Below are 15,525 nucleotides of genomic sequence, written 5' to 3' on the forward strand. Positions count from 1 at the left end.
AAACAGGGGAAAAGAGAAGATTCCTCACACAGCCTGGAGGTGTGTTTGGGATCATTGTCCTGTAAATGACGCTCCAACTAAACTCAAACCGGATGGGATGCATGTCGCTGTAAAATGCTGTGTTAGCCATGATGGTTCAGTGTGACTCCAGTTTTGAATAAATTCCCAACAGTGTCACCAGCAAAACACCTCCCACACCATCACACGTCCTCATCCATGCTTCATGGTGGGAACCATGCATGTCGAGACCATCCGTTCACTTTTTCTGTGTCGCACAAAGACACAGGCAGGTGGAACCAAAGATCTCAAACTTGGCGAAGCACAGATTTCCACTGGGCTAATGTCCTTTCCTTGTGTTCCTTGGCCCCGATAAAAGACAAAAACACATGATGAAGCCAGATAATTATGCTGTTATCATTCACTTATCATTCAATGCAAGTGAAAAGGTTTCCATTTTTATTTACACCTTTGTGCGCCTTTGTACACTGTGCGCCAGTCTCCTGCAGGCCTGTTAGACAGCATGTGTACATGCTTCTGCAAACCAGAAATCTGATTCACCATCTTGCTTTAAGAAGGCAGAGATAGTGAATATGTGGGGCAAGACAGCTGCACTTAAGTCCCGACTTCAGTTTCACTGCCTATCTCTGCTGTTAGACAGGCCAGGTGCTTCAGCAATTTCACAACAAGAGTCGTTAAAACATGTGCAGAAGTGTCACAAAGACACGCTATAATCCCCTTCTGCAATTCATGCACGATGGGTGAAAGTATCAAGAAGGGCCAGAAAGGTCTCATGAGTCAAAAGTACTCTTTTATTTACAGTCATATTACAAAATCCACCCAGAAAATCCACACACCCACAAGACAAAAAGTCACCAACACAGGTTGGATAAAAATGAAATGACGTCCTCTTTCTTTTATCTCAGATTGCCAACCTTTCGCTGATTTAAGATCCTAATAACTGATCACTTGAATTTCCTGTGAAAACTCCCAAAATGCATTGCATCTTCTGTCGCTGCCTCATGCAGAAATAACCTCAAGCCGACTTGACTTGACTTTTTGGCCGATGTCAGACCAGGCACCACATCAAAAAGAAACAACAATGTTATGTGGCAGCCTTGTGGTCAGAATGCATGTTGCGCTGAGACCACAGCATTTAATCTGCGATTCCAGCTAGGAACCTTTGCTACAAATCACTTACCCTCTCCTCTCAATTACTACTACGCTGTTCTGTCCACATTTGAAAGAGAAAAATCCAAACCACTATACAATATAAGATGTAACACAATTTGATGGTCCACCGAAACTTGGCCAATTTAGCCACAAACTTGGCCACAAAAGTTCATTTAAATGCCCAGCAGAACAAAACTGTGAGAGTACACCTGTGAGGGCAGCAAACCATTTTAAAGTAATATACTTGAAAAAGCCAAAGAGCACATATGTTCAGAATACTGTTTGGACAGGGCAAATAGCTTATCTGGAATGTTTAGAAGCTTGAAGCAAAACTTTCATGTGATACCACATATGCTTAGCACAATATGGAAAACGATGTAAGTGTGTAGCCAGGATGCTGACCTTTGTGCACAAGCCACCACCTAGTGGGTTGTCGGAATAAATGCAAGACACTTAGGTTCATATGATGCTGGTCTAATATATGGAATGAAAAGGTTGCTGTCAGTAATACACTTGTATTATATGATTTCATGATAGAAATCAGCCCTGTGTTTTGACAGAAAAGTACGTTTTGCTTTCCTTTAATAGTATTTTCAACATTCTAAAGGAGTGAAAAAAAATATTGAAATTGTAGAAAAAATACAACCTTACATAAAATTTGTTGTTGGGTCTGTGTTTCCACAAACCCCGCTAATTCTAGAGACTTATTCATCATGAAGAAAACAAGACAGTCGATCGATCGATTATTTGCGCAAGGGAGGCCTCGTCTGTGTCCACCACGAAAATGACCCCCAGATCTGACCTCCTCCTGCTACCTTTTATTGAGAGACAGTTCACACAAAACACGTCAGAACAAAGCCACGCCCCCTTGGTTCTAAGACAAAGCATTTTATGTATATGTGTGAACTTCTGTAAGAGTGTGTGTGTGTGTGTGTGTGTGTGTGTGTGTGTGTGTGTGTGTGTGTGTGTGTGTTGGTAGTGTGTGTGTGTGTGTTGGTTGTTAGACCTCCTGCTGACCAAAGGGTCGTAAACGCAGGAAGCCTACATCAAAAGAAGCAGATCTTCCAGATAGGATGTATCTGCAATAAAACATTACAGCCCCCCACCAGAACCTCGAGAATCTGGGGGGAAGGACAGTGGAGTTTCATCAGTTAAAACACTGTACAAATGGTAAACATAAAAATGACAAACATCTAACAATTCAACTCTAACATTTGTCAAAAACGTAACTCAATGACCCACTATATCTTCGTAATGAATCACTCATCACACTCATATCACTCAGATAACCATACCTGCCACTTTGAGCCTCAGATGCTAAGTCCTCTACATGTATTTTAATCCTTTTTGCAATCAATAAGCTTCTACTTATCAGCTACCAGTTTAACAGATGTAGACACATCTTGTGACAGACCAAAACAGAACTTGTGTGATGACTTCGAGAACACAACAAAGTAAAAGAACAAAAAAAAAATGGAAGTGAATGGCTCCATCTCGTCCAGGTCACAGTCCTTGATGTTTCTGTTGGTAACCTGAGAGTCAGCATCTTTGAGAAACTGTTAGATGTGTGTCCTGATGAATTTAAGGCTTTCAGCCTCTCTACCTCTGTGTGATATTGGAGTGTCTTTTCCTCAGATAAGTAATGATCTTCTTGCCCTTCTCTACTTTTAGGGCAAGATTATTTTCCTGACACCAGGCCACCAGTCCTATCACTTCTCTATCCCGTCCCTACCAGTAATCGGCCCAATCACATATGCAAATGTTATAATTCTGGTATTGATCAGGTGGTGCACACACTCATATGTGAAGACAGCATGTGGCAGTGTACTCAGCACGTGCCCCTGAGTAATACCAATGCTCACAGTTCTGATGTTTGATGTCTGGTTTTCAACTCTGACTGAGTGGGGTCTATCTTACAGGAAGTTCAGAGCTCAGTTACAGAGAAAGGGTGTGAGTCTGAGTAACAGCAGCTTCTCAGAGAGTCTGACAGCATTAAATGCAGCTTCAGTCATCTCACAGCATTTTCACAGATGTGTTACCTTTGATTGGACTGATTCTGTATGCATGTGTGGTGGTGTGAAGGCAGAATACCGGTAAATGTGACTAAATGGTGTTGATAATGCCACCCGGGGAGGGGGTTACACCCCAGGAGAGATCACAGTAGCTAGTGCAAATGTTGTACCAGTTACAAAAGCCCACAGGCTTGTTATTAACAAGCAAAAGTAAGGACAAAACTACTCAAAGTGTAGAGCAGAAAAAAACCTTTTTAGGTAGCAGGGCAGCCCTGCTACAGTACCTAAAACACTTGATTTTCGCCAAGTACTTTTTTACTCTTACTTAAGTAACTTTGTTGACGATTACTTTTCACTTTTACTTGAGTAATAATATTTTAAAGTAATGCTACTCTTACTTGAGTACAATTTTTATACTCGACCCACCTCTGGTTATAAGGACATGTCCTTCAACGCACATATTAAACAAATATGTAAGACTGCTTTCTTCCATTTGTGCAACATCTCTAAATTAGAAATATCCTGTCTCAGAGTGATGCTGAAAAACTAGTTCATGCATTTATTACTTCCAGGCTGGACTACTGTAATTCATTATTATCAGGATGTCCAAAAAACTCACTGAAAAGCCTTCAGCTAATCCAAAATGCTGCAGCAAGAGTCTGACAGGGACTAGAAAGAGAGAGCATATTTCTCCTGTTTTGGCTTCCCTTCATTGGCTTCCTGTTAAATCCAGAATTGAATTCAAAATCCTGCTCCTCACATACAAGGTCTTAAATAATCAGGCCCCATCTTATCTTAATGACCTTGTAGTACCCTTCGCTCTCCTCTGCAGGCCTACTTGTTGTTCCTAGAGTATTTAAAAGTAGAATGGGAGGAGAGCCTTCAGTTTTCAGGCCCCTCTTCTGTGGAACCAGCTTCCAGTTTGGATTCGGGAGACAGACACTATCTCTACTTTTAAGATTAGGCTTAAAACTTTCCTTTTTGCTAAAGCATATAGTTAGGGCTGGACCAGGTGACCCTGAATCCTCCCTTAGTTATGCTGCAATAGACGTAGGCTGCCGGGGGATTCCCATGATGCATTGAGTTTTTCCTTTCCAGTCACCTTTCTCACTCACTATGTTTAAAGACCTCTCTGCATTGAATCATATCTGTTATTAACCTCTGTCTCTCTTCCACAGCATGTCTTTATCCTGTCTTCCTTCTCTCACCCCAACCGGTCGCAGCAGATGGCCCCGCCCCTCCCTGAGCCTGGTTCTGCCGGAGGTTTCTTCCTGTTAAAAGGGAGTTTTTCCTTCCCACTGTCGCCAAAGTGCTTGCTCATAGGGGGTCATATGATTGTTGGGTTTTTCTCTGTACTATGAAGCGCCTTGAGGCGACTTTTGTTGTGATTTGGCGCTATATAAATAAAATTGAATTGAATTGAATTGAATTGAAAAAAATCATCTGGGGTCCACCCTACTATACACTAAATTGTAGATAACCCATGAGGATCCCACTTACCACCCTTTAATAGTTACACAAATTCATCAATTGTCACGGGAAATGAATCCAGTCTCTAATACCTAACAGCCTGTGAGCTTTGCCACCTTGAACAGTAATGAGTGCAAGTTGCAAGAGCTCAAGAATAGACCACAGATGTCCCTCATAACCAACATCTGATTAACAGCAAAAGGAGGGGTGAAAGTTCATGCTGCATTCACAGACACCATGTATGAACCAACATCCACCAAATGTAACCCACTACAATCTACCCCTGGGGTTTGAATCGTCATCCCAGTCCAGCCTGGAAGTAATAAATGCATGAACTAGTTTTTCAGCATCACTCTGAGACAGGATATTTCTAACTTTAGAGATGTTGCGTAAATGGAAGAAAGCAGTCTTACATATTGGTTTAATATGTGCGTTGAAGGACCTGATGATGACCTCTTTATAACCAGAGGTGGGTCGAGTATAAAAAAATTGTACTCAAGTAAGAGTAGCATTACTTTAAAATATTATTACTCAAGTAAAAGTGAAAAGTAATCGTCAACAAAGTTACTTAAGTAAGAGTAAAAAAGTACTTGGCGAAAATCAAGTGTTTTAGGTACTGTAGCAGGGCTGCCCTGCTACCTAAAAAGGTTTTTTTCTGCTCTACACTTTGAGTAGTTTTCTCCTTACTTTTGCTTGTTAATAACAAGCCTGTGGGCTTTTGTAACTGGTACAACATTTGCACTAGCTACTGTGATCTCTCCTGGGGTGTAACCCCCTCCCCGGGTGGCATTATCAACACCATTTAGTCACATTTACCGGTATTCTGCCTTCACACCACCACACATGCATACAGAATCAGTCCAATCAAAGGTAACACATCTGTGAAAATGCTGTGAGATGACTGAAGCTGCATTTAATGCTGTCAGACTCTCTGAGAAGCTGCTGTTACTCAGACTCACACCCTTTCTCTGTAACTGAGCTCTGAACTTCCTGTAAGATAGACCCCACTCAGTCAGAGTTGAAAACCAGACATCAAACATCAGAACTGTGAGCATTGGTATTACTCAGGGGCACGTGCTGAGTACACTGCCACATGCTGTCTTCACATATATGAGTGTGTGCACCACCTGATCAATACCAGAATTATAACATTTGCATATGTGATTGGGCCGATTACTGGTAGGGACGGGATAGAGAAGTGATAGGACTGGTGGCCTGGTGTCAGGAAAATAATCTTGCCCTAAAAGTAGAGAAGGGCAAGAAGATCATTACTTATCTGAGGAAAAGACAATCCAATATGCATCAGTCACACATAGAGAGGCTGAAAGCCTTAAATTCATCAGGACACACATCTTACAGTTTCTCAAAGGTGCTGACTCTCAGGTTACCAACAGAAACATCAAGGACTGTGACCTGGACGAGATGGAGCCATTCACTTCCATTTTTTTTTTGTTCTTTTACTTTGTTGTGTTCTCGAAGTCATCACACAAGTTCTGTTTTGGTCTGTCACAAGATGTGTCTACATCTGTTAAACTGGTAGCTGATAAGTAGAAGCTTATTGATTGCAAAAAGGATTAAAATACATGTAGAGGACTTAGCATCTGAGGCTCAAAGTGGCAGGTATGGTTATCTGAGTGATATGAGTGTGATGAGTGATTCATTACGAAGATATGGTGGGTCATTGAGTTACGTTTTTGACAAATGTTAGAGTTGAATTGTTAGATGTTTGTCATTTTTATGTTTACCATTTGTACAGTGTTTTAACTGATGAAACTCTACTGTCCTTCCCCCCAGATTCTCGAGGTTCTGGTGGGGGGCTGTAATGTTTTATTGCAGATACATCCTATCTGGAAGATCTGCTTCTTTTGATGTAGGCTTCCTGCATTTACGACCCTTTGGTCAGCAGGAGGTCTAACACACACACGCACACACACACACACACACACACACTCACACACACACACACACACACACACACACACACACACACACACACTCTTACAGAAGTTCACACATATACATAAAATGCTTTGTCTTAGAACCAAGGGGGCGTGGCTTTGTTCTGACGTGTTTTGTGTGAACTGTCTCTCAATAAAAGGTAGCAGGAGGAGGTCAGATCTGGGGGTCATTTTCGTGGTGGACACAGACGAGGCCTCCCTTGCGCAAATAATCGATCGATCGACTGTCTTGTTTTCTTCATGATGAATAAGTCTCTAGAATTAGCGGGGTTTGTGGAAACACAGACCCAACAACAAATTTTATGTAAGGTTGTATTTTTTCTACAATTTCAATATTTTTTTTCACTCCTTTAGAATGTTGAAAATACTATTAAAGGAAAGCAAAACGTACTTTTCTGTCAAAACACAGGGCTGATTTCTATCATGAAATCATATAATACAAGTGTATTACTGACAGCAACCTTTTCATTCCATATATTAGACCAGCATCATATGAACCTAAGTGTCTTGCATTTATTCCGACAACCCACTAGGTGGTGGCTTGTGCACAAAGGTCAGCATCCTGGCTACACACTTACATCGTTTTCCATATTGTGCTAAGCATATGTGGTATCACATGAAAGTTTTGCTTCAAGCTTCTAAACATTTCACGATAAGCTATTTGCCCTGTCCAAACAGTATTCTGAACATATGTGCTCTTTGGCTTTTTCAAGTATATTACTTTAAAATGGTTTGCTGCCCTCACAGGTGTACTCTCACAGTTTTGTTCTGCTGGGCATTTAAATGAACTTTTGTGGCCAAGTTTGTGGCTAAATTGGCCAAGTTTCGGTGGACCATCAAATTGTGTTACATCTTATATTGTATAGTGGTTTGGATTTTTCTTTTTCAAATATGAACAGAACAGACGTAGTAGTAATTGCGAGGAGCTGTTTGGTGATTTGTAGCAAAGGTTCCTAGCTGGAATTGCAGATTGAATGCTGTGGTCTCAGCGCAGCATGCATTCTGACCACAAGGCTGCCACATAACATTGTTGTTTCTTTTTGATGTGGTGCCTGGTCTGACATCGGCCTAAAAGTTAAACCAGTCGGCTTGAGTTTATTTCTTTATATGGTAGCGACAGAAGATGCAATGCATTTTAGGAGTTTTCACAGGAAATTCAAGTGATCAGTTATTAGGATCTTAAATCAGCGAAAGGTTGGCAATCTGAGATAAAAGAAAGAGGACATCATTTCATTTTTATCCAACCTGTGTTGGTGACTTTTTGTCATTGTGGGTGTGTGGATTTTCTGGGTGGATTTTGTAATATGACTGTAAATAAAAGAGTACTTTTGTCTTGTGAACCTTTATGGCCCTTCTTGATACTTTCACCCATCGTGCATGAATTGCAGAAGGGGATTATAGCGTGTCTTTGTGACACTTCTGCACATGTTTTAACGACTCTTGTTGTGAAATTGCTGAAGCACCTGGCCTGTCTAACAGCAGAGATAGGCAGTGAAACTGAAGTCGGGACTTAAGTGCAGCGGTCTCGCCCCACATATTCACCATCTCTGCCTTCTTAAAGCAAGATCGTGAATCAGATTTCTGGTTTGCAGAAGCATGTACACATGCTGTCTAACAGGCCTGCAGGAGACTGGCGCACAGTGTACAAAGGCGCACAAAGGTGTAAATAAAAATGGAAACCTTTTCACTTGCATTGAATGATAAGTGAATGATAACAGCATAATTATCTGGCTTCATCATGTGTTTTTGTCTTTTATCGGGGCCAAGGAACACAAGGAAAGGACATTAGCCCAGTGGAAATCTGTGCTTCGCCAAGTTCGAGATCTTTGGTTCCACCTGCCCGGTCTTTGTGCGACACAGAAAAAGTGAACGGATGGTCTCGACATGCATGGTTCCCACCATGAAGCATGGATGAGGACGTGTGATGGTGTGGGAGGTGTTTTGCTGGTGACACTGTTGGGAATTTATTCAAAACTGGAGTCACACTGAACCATCATGGCTAACACAGCATTTTACAGCGACATGCATCCCATCCGGTTTGAGTTTAGTTGGAGCGTCATTTACAGGACAATGATCCCAAACACACCTCCAGGCTGTGTGAGGGCTAACTGGCAAAAAAGGAGAGTGGAGTGCTGTGCCAGATGGCCTGGCCTCTACGGTCACCTGACCTAAGCCCAATGGAGATGTTTTGGGATCAGGTGGACCGCAGAGTGCTCGGCAAAAGGGCCAACAAGTGCTCAGTATCTCTGGGAACTCCTTCAAGACTTTTGGAAAACCATTTCAGATGATGACCTCATAAAGGACCTTGGACCACTGGCCAACACACTGGCCAGTCCTTCTTCTACTTGGCCCAGTTGAGACACTTCTGACTTTGGCTCAGGCTCATAAGGGGTTTGACCCGAGGAACCCAACAGTTGTAGCCCATCTCCCAGATGCGCCTGAATGTGGTGGTTTTTGGAGCTGTGACTCCTGCCTCATTCCAGTCTTTCTGGATCTCTGCCAGATTCTTGAATTTCCTCTGGCTGATAATCCACTGAAGGCCATGGTCATCTTGGTCATTTTGCCTGTCCACTAGACTTTCCATTGATATGCTTGGACACAGCACTCTGTGAGCAGCCAGCCTCCTTAGCTATGAACTTTTGTGGCTTACCCATCCAATGGAGGGTATCAATGATTCTCTTCTGGCCAGTTGTGAAGTCTGCAGTCTTCCCCATATTGAATCTAACTGGGGCAATTGAACCAAATTGAAGCAATTTGATGACACCTGGGAAAACCTGTAAAATTTGGGCTGATGTCTTCACAGTATTCTAATTCCTGATTTTGTGGGTTTTATGAACTGGATGCCCAAATTACATACAAAGAAACAACTAAGTACTTGAAATCGTTTCAGTTCTGGCCCTTTCAGTTGCAATTTATTTGTTTTCCAATGTTAACTTGTCATATTTTAGTAATACGTGAACATCTGTTATAGTTACGTTTTCATTTCATATATAACATCGGTTTGTTTTAAGTGTTTTTCTTCTGAATTTTCTGGAGTATAATGTGTAATGTTGATAATGCACAATGCAAGGTGCCACATGATTCATTACTGAAGAATGTAAAAAACAGTTTAAAATGGTTTTCATATCATTTATTTTGAAACTTTCCATTAAATGGTTTTCAAATTTAACTCTATGTGTTTCTTAGTTTGAGACTAGTTGGTTACTCTATCCCCCCTCGTTTAGTTGACTAAGCAATTAATTGCCAGGAACATCCCTGGTGTGCAGATGATTTAGGTCGTGCTAATAAGAATGGTTATGTTACCACTGCCATTTCCAGCTGAGGGTTTTTTTTTCTTTAATCTGAGTGGAGATGTTGTCATTGAGAAACTGATACTGCGAACCTGAGCCACCACTAGGCAGAGATGGGAAGTAACGATGTACAAATACTTCATTACTGTGCTTAAGTAGAATTTTCAGGTATCTGAATTTGTGGTCATTTTTTTGACGGCTTTTTACTTTTACTGCTTACATTTTCACTGTGATGATGTCACTTTCATTGTGACATCATCATCCCATAAGCCAATGCAGGTTTCACAAGACATTTTTGAATGAGGACATATTTATGTATTTGAATTTGTAATCTCTGTTATTTTTGTAAGAAAAAAACAACCCAAAATTGGGGAAATTATATACAATGTATTGTGACACATATTCTCTATGACAATTTCTCCCAAAAACATAAATTGCACGGCAGAGTCCATGAATATATATGTAAAAGCTTGTTACATAGTAGAAGTATTTCAAATCAACATAAATTATTTACTTTCTAAATAAAGTAATTTTTCTTGCAGTTAGTGCACTTTAGCTCTCTGCGTCTAAAGGTTTGATCTTGATGTGGATGCCATTGAGTGAGCGGAGAACCAGTCGAGGGATGATCTTGGGTTTCATAGTGGGCTCCGCTATGAGCTGGTATCGCTTCAGTGTCAGAGCTGTCACCACTTTCATCTCATTCATAGCAAAGTTCTGACCGATGCAGTTTCTGAGGGAGGAAAATATTAAATGTAAGAAATATACAAGTGAATATTCTAAAGAACTGAAAAATGATGAAAATAGTTTGATCCTTCTGAGATTAGGACATGAGGAATTTGAATAGGAGGGATGAGTATAGTATGTTATTTTTTAACATTCAGGGCCAAAGGTGCTTGCATTTTAAATGGGATCAATCTTAGATTACAGTGAGTTCACCCTTTCCCCTACTTGCTTTAGCCCATCATAAAACCAGTTTTTATTGTGTTGATGTAAATGGGGTCAGTGCTAAGTTACACATTCACATACTTGAGACTACTGCAAGCAGTCTCTATACAGTGATATAGTTTCAGGTGAGGACAAACCTTGGCCCAGCTGAGAAGGGCACAAACGCATGAGGAGATCTCATGGCAATGTTCTCTGGTAGGAAACGCAGAGGGTCAAAGACCTAATGTAATACAGGACAAAGAAAGAGAGCAGTGTTATGTCTATTACTTGTTTTCTGAACCTCATCGCCCTTATCACTTGTGCAGAGAAAACTGAATTCTGACACATAATAAAGTAAGTCATTAAACCAGCTTGAATCTGTCCTGAGGTCCACTTTGGCACCAGGGACCTACCCACCTCAGCAAATACAGCACTAGTAATTAATTTAATGCACCAGTTTCATGATTGCTTCTTCAGTTATTTGATAAATTATTTGCAGCCTTTTGAGCAGAGTGCTGAAAAACTTCATAATTTTATTTCATCATAGATTCTGTTGATGATGTATTCCATGTAGTAAGTTGTGCTGGGAATAAAATTGTCTTTACTTACATTAGGGTTTTCCCAGACAGATGCATTCCTGTGAATTCCATACACACTTATTCCAACAACAGAACCTACATTTGAAAGAAATGTGTACTTAGTTTATTATTATTAAAAGATTATAGGATGTGTCTAGCTGATCATTATCATACAAACTAAACAAACATACACCATATCCTCCTATGGCATTCCTAAGCCCATGCTCACCGTTTTAGTTCTGGGAAGGAGAGAGACTTTGCTTTACTGAAGAAAGGACTGGATAGTGTTCTTGGGCCTCACAAGCACTTTTCCGAGGATTATAAATATCAGATCTTGCTCGATCACTTGAAGTTCCCAAGTGACTGGATCAAAGATAAGAATAAATGTTGGAGATGTGGCTGGAATCATTCTGCTGAAGGCATGCTTAAGAAACCCTGCAGCACTTGTGGTGAGCAACACCTCCTTGTATAACATGTCCTTGCCAAGGGTAAAGGACAAAATCCCAATATTCTGACCATGTGTACTGCATCCAGTGTCATCTATGTTGACCATCCCAGTCACTCCGGTATGGTGATGTTGAAGGTGGTAAGAGTCAACTCCACAATGGGAAGAGGACCATGGACACCTTGCCGTGCTGGATGACGGTTCAGAGAGAACCATAAAATTGCCTGCTGCTGTGAAGTTCCTTGGCCTTGCCCAGACAGATGAGGTTCTGGCCCTACAAACCATTAGACAAGATGTCCTGCAGCTGAATGGGGGAAGCATATCATTGGAGGTGTCCACTAAAGGTAAGCCAAAGATGAGGCATCAAATACTGAATGCTTTCACAGCAGAACAACTGGCTCTAGCTGAGCAATCCTGTCCAGTGGAAACACTCAAAAAGAAGTACAGCCACCTACAAAGACTTCCCTTCAAAGGTTTCAGCCGGGTGAAACCTATGATCCTGATTGGATCAGATCACCTCCACCTTCTCACTCCTGTTTGACCGGTGATCCGGGGACCACCTGGAGGGCCAGTAGCAGTCTGTACTGAGCTGGGGTGGGCGCTACAGGGACTCGCCAAAAGTCTATCACATCCAGCGGATGAACAGGCATGCTTATGCTCGTCTTTCATCACACAGACACCACAGCTCTACAAAAATATTGAAAGGCTGTGGCAAATTGATGTCCTCTCTTTCAGAAATGAAAAGGAGGTCACTAGGTCAAAGGAGGACAAGTAGGAAATAGATATCCTTGAATCAAAGACCGGGTACAGTTAGCTACTCCATTGCTTCGCTGCAAAGACTTTCCTCAGGTGAAGGCACCTCAAGAGGCTGTCATGGCTCTTCAAAGAGCCAATAAGCATCAACTATGCAAGGACCCCAGCAGAGCACAGACATACAACCAGGAGTTCAAGACAGTGGAGAAGGCTGGCAATTTGGTAAAGATGACTCCAGAGGAGGTGAATGGTTCAACTAAATCCTGGTATATTCCACGCCATCTTGTGGATCACAACAACAAAACCTGCCTAGTCTTCAACTGCACCTTCCTGTACCAGCAAACTACTCTTAATGACCTCCTGCTGCCAGGCCCCACGCTTAGCCCTTTGGCGTGTTACTCCGATTCCGCCAGCATGCGGTGGCCATAAGCTGGGATATAAAGGCCATGTTCCATCAGGTACGTTTGCTTTCCAAAGATCAGCCTCTGCTTCGCTTTCTTTGGAGGGATGGACAACAGGAGGATCCACCTAATGTGTATGAATGGTGACTGTTACCATTTGGCATGACCTGCAGCCTTTGCTGCACCACTTATGCTTTACAGCAGCATGTGCAACACCACCGTGAGGGGGAATGAAGATGTATACGAATCTGTCCACACTGCCATTTGTGTGTCCATGTGGACAACTGTCTCCAGTTGCTTCTGACTCCACACCAAGCTAAACAACTCCTGGACAAAACAAGGCAACTACTGGGCATGGGAGGATTTGAAATACTGCAGTGGGCCAGTAATGTGCCAAAGGAGGTGTCCTACCTGCCTACTACTGCCCGTTCTGACAGCTGTGAGCTCTGGCTGACTTCTTACCAAGCTGACCCACAAGAGTCGATGCTTGGATTATGTTGGCATTGCCCCACTGATACCTTGCCCACAGCACCAACTCTTCGCAATGCGTACAAGGTGTTTGCTAGCCAATATGACCCTGTAGGGTTTCTCATTCCCTATACCACTAGAGGGAAGATTCTTGTACAGTCTATGTGGCTGGGATGAACCTGTCACCTGTGTCCTTTGTGCCGCCTGGGTAGAATGGAAGAAGGAGCTACCATACTTGCAGAGCATTACCATACCAAGGTGTCATATGCCACCTGTTACAGACTCTCTAGTTTCACCTTTGAGCTGCATGTGTTCTGTGATGCCTCAGAGAAAGCTTATCTGAGGACCACAGATTGCCACGAACATGTCAGCACTACATTCCTGATGGCAAGATCCCGATTCGCTCCTCGGAACAGATTGCCCACGCCTCGGCTGGAGATCAGTGCTGCTCTCACTGGAGCGCAGCTTGCTAACACTCTCCAAACCTAGCTTACTCTACCGCTGCAAAATACTATCTTGTGGACTGACTCTACTACTGTGCTGAGTTGGTTGCAGTCTAATTTCTGCCATTACAAGGTCTTTGTCGGGACTTGAATTGCTGAAATCCAGGAGCTCACTGGTTCTCACCAATGGAGGTATGTCATGTCAGTGGAAAACCTGGCTGATGACATCACAAGGGGGAAGGGACTCTGTAGTCTTTCATCAGCCAGCCATTGGGCTCAGGGCCCCCAGTTTATGCAACAAAGTTCAGTGCACTGGCCCTACTGGTAGGGCTGAGACTTCAGATGAGAGGTTGTTATGTGGCCTTGTCACAGTGGCAAAGTCTCTTACTCCAGCCCCAGGAACTTCACATCTTGGGAGGAGCTTGTGAAAGCCACTTACCATGCTCATCACAGGGCAGCTTCTCCTCCAATAACTGCCACTGATCGTGTGGAAGCAGAGATAGCCATCTTAAAGTCAGCTCAATATGTTTCCCTGAAGATGTGATGGCCCTGATGAAGGGAAAACCACTGTCCCCAAATAGTCAACTTTGTTCGCCCTGCCTTCAATATGATCCGCTTACTGGCCTGATAAGGGTTGGATGTCACCTGAGATGTGCTGAAGGTCTGGACTCAGACACCATACACCCTACTGTGCTACCTCCCGAACACCCACTAACTAAGCTCCTTGTCCAGTACTTTGATGTGATTTTGTTGCACCCTAGTCCACAGCGTGTCTTTGCAGAGATAGGGCACATTTATTGGATCATCAGAGGTTGACAAGTAATCTGGAGACATCAAAGACAATGTGTAGAGTGCCAGAAATTCTCACCAAAATGGCCGATTTGACCACAACAAGACTCCAGATCCACAAACCTGCTTTCTGGTCAACTGGAGTTGATTGCTTTGGTTCCTACACGATCAAGATAGGCCGGAGGCATGAGAAGCGCTGGGGCTAAAAAATGTCATCTCTGTGGCCCATTTTGGGTAATGCTTTAATAAATGTGATTGCTCTTAAGAAGCAGTATCAGGTTGATGCACTGCCTTAGCAGATTTGTTGTGGAGGAATTTGTGGCCAGCTTTATTACCGTTTAATCTTTATTCATGTTCTACTGTATTTCCTGTTCTTGATCGCAGAAACCACACCATATCACCCCTCCACATCCTCCTATACCATGCCATATCTCCTTGTACCTTCAATCCGAGTATAAATAAACTCCACCTCTTACAATCTACTCCCTGGATGTCAGCCTCTCCTTCTGACCAAGGATAACTATTGTAGCACAACCCAGCATTAGTCTGATGTGCACCATTCTGTACAGTGAGGTTGCAGAGTGCATAAAAATCTCCAAAGCTCTGCTGACTCAGTAACTGCAGAGCTCTAAACCTCCTCTGGCATCAACATCAGCACAAAAACTGTGTGCCTGGAGCTTCATGGCTCAAGGATTCCCATGGCTAAGCAGTTCCAGTGAGTGTAATGTGTAGGCGGCGGTGTACTTTCTGCCCATATAATGTATATGATAATAATCTGGTGCCAACATTTAAATACTCCCATTTGGAAGAATGAAGCACTGACA

The 15,525-nt window shown here is 42.5% G+C and overlaps 1 protein-coding gene across 1 annotated transcript; it reads right to left on the reverse strand.

Moving 5' to 3' along the window:
* Positions 1-9,725: 9,725 nt before the first annotated feature.
* On the reverse strand, positions 9,726-11,498 carry LOC102310127 (cytochrome P450 4B1; the record flags this gene model as incomplete). Its single annotated transcript, XM_014334612.1, is given in 3 exon segments — positions 9,726-10,630; positions 10,983-11,065; positions 11,434-11,498. Coding segments are annotated over 3 exon segments (326 nt in total), but the record flags the coding sequence as incomplete, so codon positions are not given.
* Between the last annotated feature and the right edge of the window lie 4,027 nt (positions 11,499-15,525).

This window comes from Haplochromis burtoni, unplaced genomic scaffold, assembly GCF_018398535.1.
Source record: "Haplochromis burtoni strain Fernald_Lab_line unplaced genomic scaffold, NCSU_Asbu1 Contig_84, whole genome shotgun sequence".
In the NCBI taxonomy this organism is placed as follows: domain Eukaryota; kingdom Metazoa; phylum Chordata; class Actinopteri; order Cichliformes; family Cichlidae; genus Haplochromis; species Haplochromis burtoni.